The sequence below is a fragment of the Anabrus simplex genome, chromosome 1 (assembly GCF_040414725.1).
Source record: "Anabrus simplex isolate iqAnaSimp1 chromosome 1, ASM4041472v1, whole genome shotgun sequence".
NCBI classification, from domain to species: domain Eukaryota; kingdom Metazoa; phylum Arthropoda; class Insecta; order Orthoptera; family Tettigoniidae; genus Anabrus; species Anabrus simplex.
Genome location: NC_090265.1, coordinates 1492493295 through 1492515522, shown reverse-complemented (window position 1 = coordinate 1492515522; position 22228 = coordinate 1492493295). Strand labels below are relative to the sequence as shown.

At 37.0% G+C, this 22228-nt stretch overlaps 1 protein-coding gene across 1 annotated transcript in view; it reads right to left on the bottom strand.

Moving 5' to 3' along the window:
* Positions 1-15211: 15211 nt before the first annotated feature.
* The window catches only part of fbp (fructose-1,6-bisphosphatase), a 114770-nt gene continuing 107753 nt past the window's right edge, over positions 15212-22228 (bottom strand). The window contains exons 6-7 of the mRNA XM_067137978.2: positions 21186-21302; positions 15212-15529 (exon numbers count right to left, since the gene is read on the bottom strand). Coding sequence (XP_066994079.1) covers positions 15341-15529; positions 21186-21302 — 306 coding nt within the window. The 3' untranslated portion in view covers positions 15212-15340. The remainder of the gene's footprint in view (positions 15530-21185; positions 21303-22228) is intronic.

Here is a 22228-nt window from a genome sequence, read left to right as displayed (position 1 = left end):
AGAGGTTCCAGATCAAATTTAACTTCTTCTTAGTCGTCAATGTGTGCATCTTGGTTTTACAAATCCTTGTTATTCCATCTTTATTTCATCCTTTCTCTATCACATTCCATTTGTCCATTTGCGCCCTTGACTATTCGGTTCTATGCCAAGGAGATTGAAGACTTTAAAACTATTCGTACTGATATATTAAAACCTGCTAGAATGTTTTCTAGGTTGTATCTCGTAAACTGGATACCCTTGGTATTCCATCTGAATTTGACTAGTAATTTGCACATCAACACTTAATGATCTGATCCACAGTTTGCACCTAGCCCAGTTTATGCTGCTTGAATGGCACTTCTCCATCTTCTGGAACCAATAATATAATCCAATTTGGCTGCTTGAAATGGTGATCAGAATCACAGAAACTGAGGTAATTTTTCTGCTTTAGTTCAGATGCCTAATTCATACAGACCAGCTACTACTCACCTTCTTTACCATTTTTAGCTTTGGCATTTCAGTCTCCAATCAGAAGAAACATACCTTATCTGCATGTTTTACCCATTGCTGTTTGCAACTGATTACAAAATTCATCAGCTTATACATCTTCATCCTCAGTTGTTGGAGCGTATACCTGTATTATAGTAAAAGTTTGGCCCCTAATGTTCTGTTCTGAGTAGAATAGAAAATTGGTGTATACCAGCTTAAAATTATTGAGACCTTAAACAAGGAACAAGGTTATAGGGATTCTGTGTAATGAAGGGTTTCTGTATATTGCATCAATCCAGTGAATAGGTTGTTACAAATGGAAGTAATCCTTTTACTTTTGGTTTCTTTCCTCAGGATACTGTTATTACGCTCATAGGTAAACTCTGGTATATGTTTATCATAAAATATTGATCCCTTTGTGTCCAGTCCATATAGACAGGTTGATTATGTTGGGGAATTTCAAGATTTTCCTGTCTGAATATATTGTTGCCTCAAGATAGGATTAGCCTGTCTGGCTCCTTGGTTGAATGGTCATTGTAGCAGTCTTCAGTTCAGGAGATCCCAGGATTTGATTTTCAGCCTGGTTCTGGGACTAGGTGTTTATGTTTGCCTTACTATATACCTCTTAATTACACCACGCTGCCAATCACAACTGAAATATACAATAGTCTAATACATTACTCCACATAAGATTAGTGTCAGAAAAGGCATCCGACCATAAAACTGGGCCTAATCCACATGTTTGCCACATATCGCACCTGAGACTCCACTAGAATGTGGAGAACATGGCAGAAGAAGGTGTTATCTTATGGTACAAAGTAAGTGAGGAGCATCATTTCAAATCGTATTAAGTGCACAGATTATAATTAAATTTTAAAAAGTTTTACTTCCTAACCAAATAGGACATGTCAAAATTCTAAACGGCAAAATCTAGGTATTGAGGTTATGTTCGTAAATCAGTCATGATTAAAATCATTTCCCAATACATGAAGGCATCATTAATTATAAAATTTCACTTAATACATTTTGAACTAATTCACTGAACAAAATATATTTTGATACAACCTTTAATCACATAATACAATTTGAAACGTTAATTTGATTCCAAAGATTTTTATTGACTTTATTGTTAGCTACAGCGCATCATATACAGTAAATTACGTTATTATTAACACATTGTTAATGCTATATGGATGTTTACAGTTTTGCAAGTAATCCTTCTTCCTCATGCAAACAGTCACAGTCGTCGTCATGAGTCGGCCTACGAGTATCTGACATTGAACCGATGTTTAGTGCTGAAACATAAAATTGCAAACTGTCGAACTCCTTCCAGTTGTCTCCAAATCTGTCTCTCAGCAGGTTCTCGACATTCAGTCTTCTAGCGTCAGGTAATGCTCTCGGTTTATCGATTATGGGAGGTTCATGTACCTGGCCCAGCCTTATGCCTCGTTTCAGAAGTGTTACAAATTGCTTTGAGGGGTCATTAAACCTATATGTTGGTTCCATCCTAACTGTAACATGGTACTGACCACTTTTCTCGCTTTTCTTCAGAATCACCCTCTTCATTTCTTTAATCCCATCTAATTTCTTAAAATGCTTGGCAAGGATCTTGTAGTCCCTTATAACCCATTCTTTTCCTAGATGTTTTACAGTCCCCACAGACTGATAGATCTCTCAGTATTCCTCAGTATTCCTTACCAAGAAAATTTTCTACAACACCAAAAACCCTGTCTGCGGGTAAAAAGGAATGTCCTCTGACAGGAAAGATGACAACAGTCATGGAAATGTTAGCAGGTGCTTTGGTTTGTAGCCAGCAAACTAGAACATGGATAACATGCATGTTCTTGTTTTGGCCTCCACATCTGTCTGCGAACAGCCTGTTACAGGTGATCGATTTATTGAAATGTACCTCACCTAAAAATGAAGTAACAGCTGATGACACCTCGTTTGGCTCTCTTCCAGCCTCAGTCTCATTCCATACATAAAATTTTGGATTCTGAATACTGACATCGGTAACACACAGTGCGTAAAATGATATTTGGCGCGAATAGAACACTTCGCCAATTGATAATTTAGGCAGTGGTAGTACCTGTTGCAAATCAAAGCAGAAGGACATTGTGTCAGCAGGTCGTTCCCTCATAAGTTTGTGAAAAGCCTGTGAGCGAATTTTATGTGCTCCCAAATCAGCCAGTAAACTGATCTTTTTAGCACTATCTTTCTCAGATTTAATCTGAAAGAGCATTCGAGCGCAGTAACTACGAGCATCCGTGGACGGTGTTCCAAACCCAATGTTGAACTGTGTGTGGAAAATATTCTGGAAGAACCACTTTTTCACTTTCAGGTCCGCGGAAACACTCGCATTATACATTTTGTGGAGACTGTTTATGTTCAACTCTGCTGGTTTTATTCCTGTAGTAATGTGATTCTCTTCCTCTTCCCGCCTCTCTTCTCTCGAACACCTTCACCATTCTTAACAGCTTTGGATATATTATTAATCCTGGTTTGGCTTATCCCAAACAATTTCTGAAAGAATTTTGAGCTAATCACTTTTGCTTGATCACCATTATACACCTAGAAAAGAAGAATAAACGACTAGTATAGCTACGCTCATAAGCTGTATTCCGTTCTTGTAAGTTCAGTTGTACTGTGCAATTATATCAACTTTTTCCTTGCAACAGAAGGAAGATGAAAATAAAGCACCCCCCCATTATTTATTGCAGTTGACTGTTTACTGAATTACTCAGCTGTTCACTAGAGATAATGACGTCCTAATAATAACATGGCATTGTAGCACTTTCTCCTGTAGCAGTATTATAAAGAAAAATATAACCTACCTCATACGACACAACAATGGAATTCCGATTGCACTCTCCTGCATATTGTTTTCCAGTTCTTCGTGGTTTCGGAGATGTAACTTTTATCATATGGCTCAGTCGACGATTTTGTTCCACTTTCTTTGGTACGCTGTAAACTATATTATTTGCTTTTGCCAGGTAGAATACTGGGATGCCCCCACACTTGAATCTGCCTGCCTTGTGATTGCATGGTGCCTTGAAATGAGTTAAATGTGGATCGCGATTCAAGTACCTAAAATAAAAAGACGCCCATGTAATCATTCATGTTGCTGTAGGACTAGCAGTAAATATGGTAAGAAAAACTTATGCAATGTACAAAAACATGCGTTTATGCAATCTTTCCCATGCAAAAAGCACATCTAATACACCGACATAACCAATTTCAATAATAACGATCATTTGTAACTTACAACAGGAGTGTTTACTTACCGAGCTTCCTGACCACATTGTCTTTTGGTTTTTGCAACTCTTATTCGCTTTCTACTTCCTTTCGAATGCTCTCCTACGGGTAAGTAGCCCTCCATGGTGATCGAAAGTGAACAGGCATGCAAGCAATACCAGGCTGTCAAGTACGATAAAAAAATAGTGGGAACAGCCAACAAAAGGGCGGGATAAATGCAGGCTGGGAAACATTATCGTGAACATAATACATTTTGAACCGTTCACCGTGGTGCACATGATATGATTTGTTCTGAATCATGTTTTCCAGCACTGAATTCCTAAGGGAAAGAATACAAAATGACCTGATCTAACTCAACAGCGTTAAAGAGCACATCGCAATTGGCGGGAAACTGCATCAAAACGTATTCTGACGTCGACTGCATTTAGTACGTTTTGAAACGCGATTGCTCCTCAAGTGGTACTATTTAAAAATACAGCATACTGGTCAATGAAGCATCTTCACTTTCCTTATTTTCCACAGATTAATTTATCTAAAGACCTTTGAACTGTTTCTCCTGTTAAGCTGCCATGTAGCACACTTTGAACCACCACTAAAGTAGACTATAAAAAGTATAGCATTTTGTGTAACTGAATGCACAACAAATTTCAAGACTAGGCTTAAAGATCAGACTACTGCAGGACATCTCAAACTAAAAGTATTTTGTTTGCTTCAAGCACTAAATATCGTATTTACTTGCATACTTACCTCCATCTCATATTTTCCTTCCCCGCTCTGTTGTTTTTTTTTGTGACTAAAAACCAAACTTTATTTCTCCCCATGCAATTTCCTCACCCTCTGTTAACTCAACTAGGCCAATCAGCTGACCAGCCGTCTCGAGTTGCTGCCGGATTTATAGGGCGACTGTTGTCCCGAGTTCCCAGCCAACTGCCAAAGCAAGAAATGATGGCAAAAATAACATTTGCAAGATAAAGCAAGAAGTTTAACTTAAACTCGAAACTAAGGTTGCGCAAATTACCAAAGCAATTACAATATTCTTCTAGAGAATGGGAATTATTTGCATTGCTTTCTCTTTAACAAATATATCACTGGAGATCAAAATGGTTAAAATTCAGAATAAATAATAGGAATTAAGAAGATTAGAAGAAAAGGTGAAAATTCGGAAAGTTTCTTCATAAATCAGAAGGGTTAATAGGTATGTTCTAACCTACAACACCTGCTTTCCAAGCAGTCAAGGTTGCACCCCTTCCCATGCGCTCCTTTTAAAACTCGCAGTAGGTACAGCGGTGTCGCAACTTCCGCATTCAGGAATCCGTGTTGAGCAAGCTTCCAGGTCGTACAGCAGTTACCTCGGTCGCAAGCAGATTGTGAAAACTTTTAGTGCAATAAAAGAGTTCAACTTTCTGGTGAGTGAAACTAACAAACATGGGCAAACATAATAGTTATACGGCAGAGTTAAAGATGCGTGTACTTTCTTCCGCGGAAATGAACAGAGTAAGAGCTGCAGGCTGAGAATTTTCAGTTGAACTGAAGTTAATACGTTACTGGCAAAACCAGAGGGAAATATTATTAACGGCTAAGAAAACATTGCTGTCTTTTCATGGTCCAAAATGTGGAAAATATAGGCAAATTGATGAGGAAGTGCTACAGTATGTTACGTAACAGAAACGGTGGTTACGGAATGTTTCAGATTAAAGTGTGCAAAGTGGCGAGAAGGAACGACACCGGTGTGCATCAAGTCATGTCGGACAAACTGGTAGGAATTTCCTCATAAGATATACAGAACATCACAATGCTTTAAAATGTAATCGTTTCTCTGCCATGAGTAACAGTCACAAAGACTATAATCACAATTATACTACAATAGATCAAAATTTTAAAATTCTACACCGTGAACAAAAACGTCCACTACTCAACATTTTAGAGTATTTTTATATCAGTATGGATCAATATAAGAACCCAGCCCAGAACAAATGAAAAAAGAACATAATATGGGAAATTTTTATTCCGATCATTTGTAGTAACATAAGAACTCACGATTATTACACTCGGTTTCAGTCACCGCCCCCATTATTCCGCAAACTCCCATTCTTCTGCAAGCCTCGCCCCACTTCCCCACTACAATTCCTTGCAGCAACACGTCTTGATAGTTGATAGATTATAGTAAAATGTTGTGCGTCTCAACTGCGGGAGCAAGTCAATCAAGAGCTGGATTCCGTAATCAGAGAACACTGGTGATACAAGCGAGCCACGCAACGTAAGTTAAGTTTCCTTCTTCATAACTTAATCTAAATTTTGTTCCTGTTGGTCACCACTTTTCAACCTTAATTCGATTTGTATTATCCATTTTACTGACTAAAATCAGATGCTTCAACTTCAATAATGCTTATGTATATCAGCCCAGGTCGGAACACAAAAACTAAGCCAACAGTATACAGATACCAGTTGAACCACACCAAAGGACAACAAAAAGCATTGAAACAGAAAGACTTCCAGCTCAAGACTATTTTAACGATCAACATTTCACAGTTTTTTAATTTTCATTGTGCTTTTTAAAAAACTTTTAAACTAACTTTTCATTTTGTGCGTTTCCTACGTTTTTAATGCATCATACATGTCTTACTGAGGATGACCCAATCATCACCATTTCCCATTATCCAACTGTAACTGGGTAGGTGCAGATATGTTTCCTCTCTCCACTTTCTTCGGTCTTTCCACCACTCCTCCTCCCAACACTGTGTCCCAGTCCAGGTTTGTTTCTTTCTTTAATACTGCATTGGATTGTGTCCTTCCATCTCAATCATGGTCTTTAGCCTTTCCTTCCTTGCATTTGCATTTCCATCACCTTTTTTTGGTATTCTTTCATCACTCATTCGCTTTATGTGTCCAAACCATCTTAATCGGCTCTTTTCTATTCTATCATTCATTTTTTCACTCCAATTTCTTCCTGGATTTTCTCATTCCTTATTTTGTCTCTTCTACTCTTCTGTATCATACTCCTCAAGAACTGAATTTCAGCTGCCTGTATTCGACACTCATCCTTCTTTGTTATTGTTCAAGTTTCTGCTTCGTAAGTTGTTATGGGTACGTAACAGTTAATTGTGTCCAGGTTCCGCCTAGTCAATATAATTCAGAATGTATCGTTATTTAAACTATCATTTACTTATATACACACTTCTATACAAACACTAGTACATGTTTTGAGAAAAATTCTCTTTTTCAGCTTGTTAGTAAAATCACATGTATCAAAGACCTTATTTATAATAAAATATGTGCCGACAAATTGCGGACAAATGACAATACAGCAATGTTTAAAAATTCAAACATGAAAAATCCTTTCATATTATATCCCAATTCTTATTTAAAATGAAATGTGTGCCAACAGTTTGCGGATGAAATGACAATATAACCAGTGGTTTAGTTGGACCGGAACGGGCCAGAACGCCGTTCCGGAAAATATTTTCCCACTTTAGAATGACGTAACATTTTTACGTTCACTAAGAAAATCTTATAATCTATACATAGTGCTGAAACGTCGTGGGTGTACTCTAGCAGACTAATATCGAACCTTATGGTTTTATGTTCATACTCTCTTTTACACGCTTTTACACCCTTGGGCGGTTTTCTGGTTCTCTAAAGTTGGCTACACTGCTATTGGATTCGGAGAGTGGGAAGTGAGCACAACAACTTTCTTCCACTCGTTATGTTTGTGTGAATCCAAGTTTTATTTTATGTTTTGCTCAATGTGTTGCTGTGAAGCAGATATTATGGAATCTGATGCTGTAACTGATGCAGTTAATGAACATCAGTAGCCCCGTAGTACCTTCCAAGTTTTCCAGTGGCTGTGAAAGTGAGTTGTGTGTGTGACCATGAGTTTACTGAGCTGGCTGGGTTCAAACAAACGTGCTGGGGATGAAGTTGAAGAATCAAAGAATACTAAAAAGGTGTGAGATGGCTCAAGTGAAAACGAAACTAAATGGCGCTCCGAGAACATTAGTTTCATTAAAGACGTGAGTATAAAGACAGAGCCTGTGTTAAATGTTTCTGAAACGTGTGATGCAGATTCAAGGGAGAATGTAAGTTATGTTTCTACAACTTCTACCATCGACTGTGAAATTCAAGGACCCAGCTACCGAAAACAAGATTTTCCAGACTGTTGGAACGAGTCTCAGTACCGTTACTTTTTTTTTTTTTGTCAGGGAACAAGTGGTTATTTGCAAAAAATAAAAATTTAGGCTGCAATATATGTAAAGGGGAAAGTAAATTAGGATTAGGAGTTTCTAAAGGGACAGGACTTAAGCTACCGGTCAAAAATGACCACCAGATAGACTCCAAAGAAAGGGCAAAATTCCAAGGTCTAGAAAATATGTTAACATTTGTAGAATTTCTAGAAAATATTGCAATTATGTATGATGCTCTTTTTGAGTTAACTGATTTGTCATTAGAGTTGCAGAAAAGAAAGACAAGTCTGACAGAGGCTCAAAATGCAGTCATGGGTAGAATGCAAGGTTCATCCCAAGGGAAATAACATTAATCAACAACAAACAAGCCTTCGGAAAAAAGTATTTGAGCACAAAATTTCAGAATCTCACACAAAAGCTATGTTACAAAAATCAGAATCTAATAAAAATATATTTGAAAGTTGCTTGAACACTATGAATATCAAACACATAGAAAAAACCGTTCAAGTATTTTGAACAGCATACTCAATTGCAAAAAGAAATAGACCCTTCGTAGACCTACAGGCTTATATTGAACTTCAACAATTAAATGGTTTAGATATGGGACGAGTTCTTCATGCAAATTTTAGTTGTGCCAATATTATTGAACACATTTCATAGGAAATGAGAAATAAAATAGCAAAACCTATAACAAAAAATCAGAGGAGAATCAGTATTATGATTGATGAATCAACAACAGTTTGTGTAAAATCTGTTTTAGTATTATGTTTGAGATGTGCTCTTTCAGATAATTCTGAAGTTTTCCTTTTTCTGGAATTTGATAGAACTTGAATCAACTACAGCAGATGTTATTACTCGAGAGATATTGAAGAATCTTTCTTCATATATGATGAATGAAAACTTTCTGGCAGAACATTTAGTTGGTCTAGCATGTGATGAGGTCTCTGTAATGTTAGGTAGAAAAAATGGAGTTGGAGCACAGTTTTTAGAGTTATTTCCAGATATAGTAATCTGGGACTGTTTAAACCATCACTTTGAATTGGCCGTTTCTGATACAAGAAATGAAGTTACAGGTGTTAACCATTTCCATTCTTTCTTTGACAAATTGTATTCCATATACAGCACGTCTCCCAAAAATCAAAGGGAACTCAACATTTGTGCTGCTTCACTGGAACAAAGAGTTAAGAAGATTGGGAAAATATTTACAATAAGATGGGTAGCATCAAGCCAGAGAACTGTAACAGCTGTTTGGGAAAACTATAGTGCACGGGTAAAACATTTTAGTGAGGCCAAAAATGACCACCAGAGAGGCTCCAAAGAAAGGGCAAAATTCCAAGGTCTAGAAAATATGTTAACATGTGTAGAATTTCTAGAAAATATTGAGTTAACTGATTTGTCATTAGAGTTGCAGAAAAGAAAGATAAGTCTGACAGAGGCTCAAAATGCAGTCAAGCGCACTATAAAAGTGTTTGAATCCATGTGTAACTCAGCTTCTGGAGAATACTGCAGAACAGTTCTTAAAGCAGCAGAAAACAGAACGTTTAGAAATATAGGATTACATGATTCGAAAAAGTTGTAAAAATTGACAGAAAGCAGTTTTTCAGAAGTCTTGTGAACAATTTAAATAAGAGGCTTATGGAAAATGTGTCCACATCATCTCATCTTGGTTCCGGCTCTAGTCATCAGAGACTTGAGAGAATGACAAAAGTTATCACTGATTCAAAGGTTCTATACAAAAATAATTGGCCCTCCACTTCTACTTTGGTATCTGCTATAATGATGAGAGTGTTGGCAATCTTTGTGACTTTTTCCACATGTCAGACAAGAGGAGGTACATTAATGCTTTTAGAAAGTATGTCAAGACCAAGGAAATTCCAGGGGAGCTGATGCCTTTAATCATGACTGTACAGACCATTCCCATCTCTTCAGCAGAAGCTGAAAGAGCTTTCAGTACCATGAATGAGATCCACACCGAAAAGAGAAATAAGCCGCTGGTTACAAGATCAAGCAGACTTATTTTCATAAGCAGCGTTGGACCTCCTGTGCATATATTTAACCCACAACCATATGTCAAGTCATGGCTACGAAAGGGGAGACGTTCAGCTGATGAAACAACTTGTCAGAAACATGAGGCCGCTGATTTTGACACCCAATATGAGTCCATTTGGAAATTGCTGAATTAATAAGGTGAGTTCCAGTAAATATTTTGTTCCAACTAAATCACTGAATATAACAACGTTAAAAATTCAAATATGAGAATCTTTCATTTTATGTCCCAAATCTATGAAATATCAGTATATGATATATTAAAATACAGCTGGTTGACTCTTGATCCATTGTATTTAAATGGGACTATGAAAGACCACCATAATAATGCCACATTATTAGAATTTCAACATCCAACCAAATCATTCTCTACACTCTTTTGACATCGTCAATATGTACCCCAGTATTCAAACCTCAAAATTATTCCCCATCATTGAAAATAAATAAATACAGTTACCTAAGTAAATTAGAAATTCAGGACTTCAGTTCTATTTTAAAATTGGACATTAATAATAACTTTTTCATCTTTGACAACACTATATATCAACAAGATGGTTTAGCAATGGGCTCACCGGCCTCAGGCACCTTGGCAGAGATCTACCTACGCTTCTTAGAATACACAAAAATTGATAATATTAATAGGAGGTTTACCAATATCCTCTTTTGGGCCAGATATGTTGATGATACGCTTGTTATTATGAATGAGGAAATTAACACCGCAGTTTCTACAGTTCTACTTCTCAACAACATTGACTCTCATATTCAGTTTACTCTCAAATCCAAAACTAACAAAGCTATAATTTTTTTAGATTTAACTATCAACAGACATCCTTCCTCTTTATCCTACAAAATATTTAGAAAACCAACACAAACAGCAACTACTATCCGACACGATTCTACGCACTCACAAGAACATAACTGTGCATCTTACAATAGCTTAATTTTTCGTACCTTTAATATACCAATGTCTAAGAATGATTTAAAAAATGAAGTGAATACTATCCGTGCTATTGCTAAATCTAATGGCTATAACAATTTTTTCATAGATCAAATAAATAATATATTCAAACACCGTCCTAAGATCACCTTAACAAAAGAAAAACTTAACGCCTCGGCATTTTCCACCTTTACTTTTAATAAAGATGTTTATAAAGTTACCAACATCTTCAAATAACACATAACTCTACCTCGGTCAACAAATCTAGTGGTTTTTCAAAATCAGGCGTTTACAGATTTAAATGCAACAACTGCAATTCCTCATATATAGGCCAAACCGGATGTAACTTTAATATTAGATATTTAGAACATATTAACGCTTTAAAATATAACAGATTCTCTGCTGTAGGACAGCATATACATGATTCTAAACACACTTTCACTAACATAAATCAAGACATACAAATAATTGAAATAATAAATAAAGGCCCTCTTCTTTCCACAACCGAAAATAGTTTCATCCATCTCGACCAATACTTCAATCCCAGTTTCAATTTAAACAACATTTCAGAGGAACCAAATATTCTTTTCAACTTTCTCATTTTTAAAACATTTCTTCTTTAAGCCCAAATACAATTTTCCATGCTTTACATAGTTCCTATCCATGTCTTTTGCCCCAATTACCTCAACCACCTGACCCAACTTAGATCCACTCCCCTTACCTCCTTTCTTTTATCTCTCTTTCAAATCTACTCTTCTTTTTTCCCCTCCTTTTTTCTTACTCATTTCCAAATATTATCCCACACTGCATGTCATAAACTCTTCACTCTTTACAATATGAAATTTTATATTATATTTTCTCATGCCTTTTTACTCCTTATCCACCTCATGAATTGATTTTCACTCTCTATAAATGCTTCTATTTCCACATTGAACTGAGAATTATTCTCAAGTATGGTTCAGAACGACTTGACCTTCAGATTGACCACTTCACTGCCATATGAACTCTTTGAGCATTCATTTAATGATACTTTCAGTCGTCTTCTGTGATACTCAATTGTTCCAACTCTGCACTTATTTCTCTTCTCACTGGTGCTTAACTTCAACTTTTCTACATAAAAACAATAACAACCAGCTATTTGTTTCTTAATCTATAAAACATACGACTACAAGATCCAACATCGAGATAATTATTTATCTCCACATCAAGATTTACAAGACCTTTGAATACCCAGTGCATCATTTTTATGTGATATTGAACTTTCATCTTAAGAAAAAGTTTATGTTTTCTATGTCTTTTATTTGCTAATGAGTTGTTTACCTTGCACCTTTTGAAATATTTGAAAGTCCTTTGAATACCCAGCGCATCTTTCTTATATGATTTTGAACTTGCATCATGTGAAAACAGCATGTTTTCTACGCACACTTGTTATTTGCCAATGAAGTTTTACCTTGTATATTTTGAACGACAGGCTGAAGACGACCCTGACTAAAGGTCGAAAACCGCTCCCAATTGTGATTGACTTATAATGTAACCTTGCATTAATAAGTTTTCTTATATTGAATAGGTGGAACCACAATACATTTTAAATTTAATTGTATTGACTGGGCGAACCTGGACACAATTAACTGTTATAATTGAGTCAATACAGACCAATTAGTGGCCTCCTTTGCTTCCATTGGCACATCTTTGTCCCATAATATGTTTCTTACACTATGATAGAAACAGCTTCCAGCTTGAATCCTGTTACTAATTTCAGCATCCAGTTGAGCATTCTCCATTAATTCACTCCCCAGGAGTTTGAACATCTCCACTACTTCTAGGGGCTTGTCTGCAAGTCTAATCTGACCTTTCCCTTCCTTCTCCCCTCTAGGCATAACAAGAGTTTTACTTTTCTCAATCCACAATCTTCTATATTCACCACATCCAACTGTTCTTGAACCTTCATGTCATCTTCTCCCCAAATCTCAATATCATCTGCAAATAACATGTTCATTTCTCTTCCTCCATATGCTGCTTTTGCTGTTTTCATGATGTCATCCATTACTACTGTAAACAGGATTGGTGAGAGAACACTTCCCTATCTCAGCCCACTAGTGATTTTGAACCAATTTGTCCTGCCAATTTATGTTTGCTTGCAACAACAGCATTCCTTGTACATTGCCATGATCATTTTTATTAATCCCTGTCCAATTCCTTTTTGCACCAGACTGTCCCAGACTTTAGTCCTGGGGACACTGTCATATGCCTTTTCAATGTCAATGAATGTCATCACCATATCATTCCCATGACCCAATGCTGGGTTGAAACATGTCTATTTATGTGTGAACTTTCATCTTAATTGGACGTATAAATATATAGTTATTGACTAGGAGGATTAAAATAGTTTTGTACAATTTTGTAAGAAACTCTGAAGACATAGCATAATTTCCCCTACCCTCAATTCCCTGCCTCAAAATTGTGAGGAAAAAAAGTCAGGCAAATATGCAAGTAAATATGGTAAGTATGAGTTTTCAGGATTAGATTTGAACAGAATCTAAAGTAAATTTTACGTGCCTAATGCCAGGAAGAAATGTTTAACTAGTAAAACAAATTAATTTTGAGATTTCACATCAGCAGCAGTCCAATTAAGAATCAATTATTTCCTAAAAGTACAATATAATGAAATAATGAAACAGGAATGTCCCCGCGACATTCACTATCAAAGTATTTCTAGTGCAACTCGTAACAACATCTTCATGAGAGGTTTGAAAAGACCGCTGTGCGTGCGGCTGACGGATGTAGCATTATGCACGCAACTCGATCACTGCCAGAGAGCCAGCCAAGGACAGATGATGTAGCCTTCGAACATTCCATTCCTTCCATTTCATTATCTCCAGAACGGAATATGATATAAAAATTCTGATCACATCATCGTGTAGCCCTTAATAACAAAGGATAGTATACCAAGTTTCATCGAAATTTGCAGTAGGATAGCCGAGTAATTGAAGGCAGGTTGAATTTGAAACCACCCTGCCCGGCCTACGGATATAAAAGGTGCTCGTTAAGCTAGCATAAGTCAGTATCTGCGTGTACTCCCAGCTGTCATGGTGTGCGGGTCAGCTGTGGATATCTATTTGAGGCTGTTACTCTGTCTGGCAGATTGCCGATGATAGTCGTGTTAAACAGTACAAGTGTTTGTGTTTAAATTTCTAAGTGTCAAAAGTGAAAACTTTGGACTCTAATTTTGTGTGAGGTAGAAGATGATTGACTATCTCGAGTGTTGAACTGGAAAAGCTCGAGTAATTAACATTATTTATTTGGGCGAATAATCGTGAATTGTTATTGACTTTCATAAACTGTGCTTTAATTCACTTTTGTAAGACTGTGCCTTAGTAACAGCGTTTCCACAAAAACTGTGCTTTAATTTATTTCACAAGACTATGTCTCAATGACAGATTTATTTTGCAAGAACTGTGCTTTAATTTATTTTTTAAAGACTGTGCCTTAGTGTCAGAAAAGGTTCAAGATTTTGTGAACTGTGATACTTCATTAATATGAGTGACGTCGACAAGTGTACCGAACGACCATTATTTAATTTTTTGAACTGTTTTAATCTTCTTTTCCATTACAAACTGTGATACTCTACTAAATTGAATTACATCGTCAAGTGCATCGAACGACTATCATATTATTTACGTTGAACTTTTTAATCTCTTTCCTTCATGTTGAATAGTGGAACTTGTCATTTCTATGAAGTGCGTCGTGTAATAATATTCAGTCCAGTGCGGTAAAGAAGTGTCGTATCAAATCTCATTGACATTCTGTGTGATGCCTATACACTTCCCTACTCCCTTCGTGGGATCTCAGTGGAAATAAATTATAATTTAATTATTCCATGCTGCATTCGAACTATCACCAGGCATCAAGACTCCCGAGTTCAATCCCGATCCTCACTGGTACTTCAAGATCCGTCAACCGCCATGGAATAACGTGGTGCCATGGTGCTGAGAGGAGATCCATAGTGAAGGGGAAGGAGTCTGATGACTCTGGACATCGCCGACATCGAGGGACAACATATCTTCCAACCACGGCTTGGACTTTCTAAAATCCTACACATCTGTAAAAGGTGATATACTTTGTCTAACTTGAATAAACCAGACATTTAATTTAAAAAGAACTTATTCAAATACCCTTCTCTCTGTAGTTCCTAGCATGAACTGTACATGCCCTGGCATCAACCCATGCTCTCCGCTGCAGTTAAAGTACGGGCGTTCTGGTTACAATACCAAATGACTGGGAGGTTGGGAGGTAAGGACAGTAATGAGATTCATGTAACTCTACATTGTATTTAAACAAGTGTAAATATATTTTATATGTATGAAGGTAAATATTTTTACATCATTTTAATCAGTCTCAATTGAAGTTCAGACCTACAAATACTGCAATACCAAGAGTCCTTTTCTTTCATATGTTAGGCTTTGTGCTTCTTGATGACTGCCAGGACATCTTCAACATCCTCTCGGGAGCCTAGAAAAATTGGTGCTCTCTGATGTATTGATTCTGGACAGATGTCAAGGATTGGAATTTCGCCATTGGAAGCTAAACCACCAGCTTTGGTTAAGATGTAAGCCATGGGATTGCACTCATACATAAGACGGAGCTGAAAAGAAACAAGATTTCCAGCATGAAGTAGTGGACATTGCAAGGTCTTTCATAATGGGGAAAATAAAATGAAATGTGATCTCAATAACAAATAAACATATAATTACCCAAATTAAAATGCAAATATAGAGGTTGTTGTTCTCTCAAAGATTATTATCCCATATGAATTTGAAAGATGTATGACTTCATATGGATCATTTCCATTTTCGAAGACTACAACAAACACAACCAAATTTCACGGCTGGCATCTCGAATATAGAATAAATTATTTTCCAGATTGTGGTTGCAATGGATGTGTAACTTCCAATGTTTCAGTGAAAACTGCATCCAGTATTTTCAAGTGGTCTGCTCTCTCCAAGGTTTGGTAATGGATTACAGCTATGGCTAATGTACTCTCAAGAAATATATGACAGTAGTGCACTGTTTTATGCGTCGTCCAGACGTATTGCTGTGCTGAGGGGGTCACTGCTGGTTGGTTTACATCTCCTAGCTATTCCTGCTCTTATGTCCCCTTAGCTTCTTTATTTTGGCTGATTTGAGTATGAGTGTCCAGGCTCTGTTTACTAGTTCAGTTTCTTCCTTCCTGTTAAAATTTTAGTATGTTTGAAAATTTCTGTGGCTTTTGGTAACTAAGCCTTGTAGTGTACTGTGGTTGAGAGTTTACCTGTGTCCCTGTAATGTATGGGATGGCAGCCAAAGAAGAAAAGCTACTGGAAACAGCCGTCCTATTGTACGTGAGCAAAGTAACTGACGACATAGGGAAACTGCTTAAGGTACATAGAATCAGAACAATACATGGACCCACAACAAAGATTCAGGACCTCCTGAGATCTGCTAACAACCATCCTGAAACACCTGCAGGAGTCAGTAAGATCTCATGCTGAGGTAAGTCTACATAGATACAATGCAATACAGTATTGTCAGCAGTATTCAATAGAAAGTGAGGTAAGAAGAACTGTTAGATGAACCTTGACCTGTTTGTGTAGAAATCAGTGCCGATAGTTGTTCATAGTTGTTATAGATCTCAAAGCAGATCCACTCACACCTGGATATACTACAATAAATGGCAGCATGGTCAAGGTGATTAGCTACAGTATAAAATAAAAATTAAAAAAAACAATCATTTGACTATACAGTCCCAATATACCGGGCGAGTTGGCTGTGCGGTTAAGAGCACGCAGCTGTGAGCTTGCATCCGGGAAATAGTGGGTTTGAATCCCACTGTCAGCAGCCCTGAAGATGGTTTTCCATGGTTTCCTATTTTCACACCAGGCAAATGCTGGGGTTGTACCTTAATTAAGGCCACAGCCACTTCCTTCCCATTCCCTGGCCTTTCCTATCCCACCATCGCCATAAGACCTAAATCTGTCTCGGTGCGACGTAAAGCAAAAAAAAAAAAAAAAACAGTCCCAGTAACTCATCTCCCTTCAGGTGGGTGTAAATGGTGACATTCAACTGAAATGTGATATCATTATATCGATGGTATATTTCAGAAAGACAATTTTGGCTAAAATAAGTTTAATACATCAACATTTTCAGAATATTGTCAAGAATCAAATAGAACTCAAGATAATTTTTTAAAACGGGGCGTTACCAGTGGGTGAACGAAACCCTTAAGTGTGAAATGGGCATTATTCTCATAATATCAATTATGATGGAGTACTGTAGCACCTCATCTGCCCTATTATTATACTTAATTTTGTGTTCCTTGCTAGTCATTGTTGTTAGTGGAGAGAAAGTGTATTCTTGTTGACACTGAGATTGAGCAATGATGTTTAAATTTAATTCTTACAATAACAAATCATATATTAGTGGCTGTTGACAGATTTTATTGAGTGCTTCCTGTATCTCAGTGTTATGTTAGATGATTGATTGTCCTGTTCATTTAAAAGTTACTAGTTCTTAGAATTGCAGTTTCACCACTGTAATCATGTTCAGAGGTAAAAGATTTATAGAAATGTATGTAAAGATGAAGGTGGATGAAAGAGAAAAGGTAAACCATAGTAGAACTGAAACTCATTATGTAGACTTTCACCCGGCAACTTCCGATGTTGAAGTTCGTTGTCCAGAAGGTGAAAAGAATTACTTGAATCTTTCTTACATCTGAACCTGAAACAAGATTTGACAGTGTGTTCAGAGCAATGTTAGAAAGTGATGCCACTGAATCTGATAAACATAGTGAGGCTTTCAACAAGTCTGTAAGTAGTGGAAGCACTTCGAATGTAAATAACAAGGCTGTTTTTCAGGAAGAAATAGACACTCTCCATCCTGATATTTATAGCATTACCAATGCAGACAGTGTCAATAATATCCCAGTTATTGGGGGATGTTCTACAGCTGACTGGAGCGGAAATACCAGGCAAAGTTCTTTATGTTTCCAGGCATTTTGTTGACTATTCTAATGATAGCAATAATGATCCTGATTTTGAGCTGAATGATGATGGTTCTGATAGAAGTTATGAAGTGGACAAATATGTATAGCCAAATGAAGAAAATGCTGACACGGAAGTAAGAGGAAGAGAGCAGCACTTAGTAGATCAGAGAGGAAGAAACTAAAGGACTGTGGAAAGCATTATGTAAGTCACAAAGGAAAAGTAAGAAATGAGAACTAACCCCTGTGTAGCTAAACAATGTCCAAACCGCTATAATAAACTATCAGAAGAGGGCAGATTATCACTGTCTAATGAGTACTGGTCTTCAGGAGATCCTACAAGACAGAGAGACTGGTTGCTGCATTGCTTAAAAATTGTACCAAGTAAAAGAATGTGGACAGATGTAAAAGAACAAAGGAGTACTGTACTTTGTGATGGTTATTGAATATAAAATGTAAATTAATCTAAAATTTTTACTGCAAACTTTAGATATATCTGAAAAACCTGTCTGATATATGTGGGATAACAAGTCTTCCATCGAAACTACTATAACTGATGAGATAGGGAAGAAATCTGTGAATTTGTATGTTGCAATACAAAAAAATGATCAGTGATCAGAAATCTAGTGGGGATGGCTTTCTGTGTTGCTCATTTGACCAACAGAAAGTTTTGAACACTCCTTATAGAAACAAATCAGTTGTTATACGTAGCACTATGCCAGAAAATATGCAGTTTATAATTTCACTACCCATATGAGAACAGCACACAAAATGAGTTTTATTATATTTCAGGTGAATGCGATGCTAAAAAAAATGGGAAATGAAACAGCCACCCATCTCTATGATTATCTTCTGAAAATTGAAGAAAAAATAATATAATAATGTTATTTGTTTTACGTCCCACTAACTACTTTTTAAGGTCTTCGGAGACGCCGAGGTGCCAGAATTTAGTCCCGCAGGAGTTCTTTTACGTGCCTGTAAATCTACCGACACGGGGCTGTCGTATTTGAGCACCTTCAAATACCACCGGACTGAGCCAGGATCGAACCTGCCAAGTTGGGGTTAGAAGGCCAGCGCCTTAACCGTCTGAGCCACTCAGCCCGGCAATTGAAGAAAAAAAGGAATATAGTTTCATTAGCTTTATATTATGATAACTGTCCAGGCCAGAATAAGAATCACCTTATTCTCTTTATGATCAAGCATTTTCTAAGCACTGATGTTTGTGTGAAAAACATAACAATTATCAGGGCACTCATATGCCTGTAGACTCTGTGCATTCCATTATTTACAAGTATGTGAGAAATAAAGTTAGGGTTCCTGAATGGCCTACTTGGATAGAAAATTCAAGAATGGTACCTGGGCCATATAAAGTTGAGGTAAAAATTCACAATGTTAAAGAAGACACTTTTCCCAAAACAACTATACTTTGTGAAGATGGCTCAGAATTGTATGTTACTAATATAAGAAGTATGAGTTTTAAACATGGTGATGATACTATGCTACTAAAGTTTCCTATGCCTCCAAACACTCAAAACCACAAGATTTCTACTAGGAAAAACAAAGGCTGACCTTGGCTGTCCTCCCAACTAGTTGGCCCAACAAACCTTTACACATCTGGTTACCAATTACCTCTGAAAAATATAAGGATCTGAAAGGATTACGTGTGGAACGAATTATACCACAGAGATGCCATTCGGAGTATCTGCGGATGGTCCTACCAAATAAGTCAACAGTCAAAGACATTTTACCCGAAACTGATGATGAAGATAGTGTTGAATAAACATTGTACGAACTCATATAATATAACCTGCATAATTATTATAAATGGTTATTTAAAATTTTATTGGGCACTTTGCCTTTGTTTTTCATTTTTTTTCTTTAGAATTGGGCTCACAACGTCTATTTTGACCTAAGGAATCCATTGCTTCTTAAAAGTACTTGGTCTCATTTCAATGTGTTTAACATAATAATTCCAACTAATAGATTTACTTTATCATTTACCTGTTAAAAACTTAACCTGCAAAAATGGCAATATCAACAATTGTTAACTGGTAAAGATGCCACATAGAAACGGTAACCTAGAAAAATTGGTGGTGGTGGTGATTATTGTTTGAAGAGGAAGGACAACTAGGCAACCATCCTCTATATAACACTAATCAGGGAGAAAAAATGGAAGGGATCCAACACTTTGAAAATGAAGACATTGACCAAAGAAGGACAAGGGCCACGAAGGGCGTGAAAATGAAAGTCTCCCTAGGCCTTGGATGCTCTAATACCGTTGGGGTCAAAAAGGACAAGAGTTGACCAAAGTAGGTCGGATAGGATAGATGAAAGTGAGGAGCCTGGCCCAAGTAGATGGAAGCAATGCCAGGAATCAGCTAAGGGCCCCATGGTCGCCAAACCACGCTTCCAAATTAAGGAGCCCCTGGGGCTTTTTAGTCACCTCCTACGACAGGTAGGGGATACTGTGGTTGTTATTCCACCGCCTCCACCCAGACGGGGATAACCTAGGAAAAATGGTAGTATCAACAAAAACTTGCAGTTATCAGAATATTACTCATTTGTTATTTAATTTATCCTTGTAATGTTAATAGGAATGGACTTCCAGAAACCTTCTACAAATACTGACGTACAGAAAGTTGGTGAAATATCAAAAACTAATTTCTTAAAAACTTTTTTTCTCTTCCTGATAAGTTGAAATTTTGTTGATAACGCTCTTTTTGCAAAACACCATCAATATATTAATGACGTGTGCCCTCCGAAGAGGCCTGGTGCAGGTCTTTCGAGCTGACACTATATAGGTGACCTGCGCGGCTATGAGAATGGGGCCCTGCCTATGATGAATTCTAATGCTGAAGACGTCACACACACCCAGCCCCCGAACCATCGGAATTAACCAATGAAGGTTAAAATCCCTGACCTGACCGGGAATTGAACCCAGGACCCTCTGGACCAAAGACCAGCACACTAACCATTTAGCCATGGAGCCGGACATCGACATATTGATCATCTGTCTCTGTCGGTTGTATCCAGTTTATTACACACAAAAATTTGGTAACTAACTTCAACAGTACATGTTAGAACAAGTTTTCTGAAATGTAATTTTTATAATTTATATATCACTGTTAGACTTCATGTTAGAATGTTACAGGTCACTGAGTGTAATTCACAAGCATTCATTCATTCATTCATTCATTCATTCATTCATTCATTCATTCATTCATTTCCTCTTAAAACAAAAATCACCACCATCCTGATCTCCTCCGTTAACTCCTGGACCAACCTTGCCCTTTGGAGAATCTTTTGTTGCTGGGTACATGAAAATTCCTCCATACTTCAAAGTCCTGTGAACATCTGCAACCATAGACCCAATATAACGAGCTCCATATGGCTTGCCAACCTGCAGAAAGAGAGAGAGAGAGAGAATGTATTTATTTTGACTGAAGGCATACCTGTCACAGAGAAAAGCAAAAAATTACCTATTTTAGTGTTCCTTTATACTGTATGAACATTTTCAAGAGTTTTCTATTGGTAATAAATATTATTATTATTATTATTATTATTATTATTATTATTATTATTATTATTATTATTATTATTATTATTATTATTATTATTAACAACAACAACAACAAGAGTCTTTACATCATAATATTATTACAAATGGGACAAAGGATTTAGGACGACTTGGTCTTGATGGCAGATTGTGCCAAAAGCCTGCAGTCTCATATCTTGGAACTTGAAAATAGGTGGAATGAGTATGGTATGAAAATTAGCCTTTTGAAGACTAAATTGATGTCAGTAGGTAAGAAATTCAACAGAACTGAATGTCAGATTGGTGATACAAAGCTAGAATAGGTCGATAATTTCAAGTATTTTGGCTGTGTGTTCTCCCAGGATGGTAATATAGTAAGTGAGATTGAATCAAAGTGTAGTAAAGCTAATGCAGTGAGCTCGCAGTTGCGATCAACAGTATTCTGTAAGAAGGAAGTCAGCTCCCAGATGAAACTATCTGTACATCGATCTGTTTTCAGACCAACTTTGTTTTACGGGAGCAAAAGCTGGGTGGACTCAGGATATCTTATTCATAAGCTAGAAGTAACAGGCATGAAAGTAGTGAGAATGATTGCTGGTACAAACCAGTGGGAACAATGGCAGGAGAGTAATCAGAATGAGGTGATAAAGGCTAATTTAGGAATGAAGTCGATGGATGAAGCTGTATGCATAAACCGGTTTTGGTGGTAGGGTCATGTGAGGCAAATGGAGGAGGATAGGTTATCTAGGAGAATAATGGACTCTAAAATGGAGCGTAAGAGAAGTAGAGGT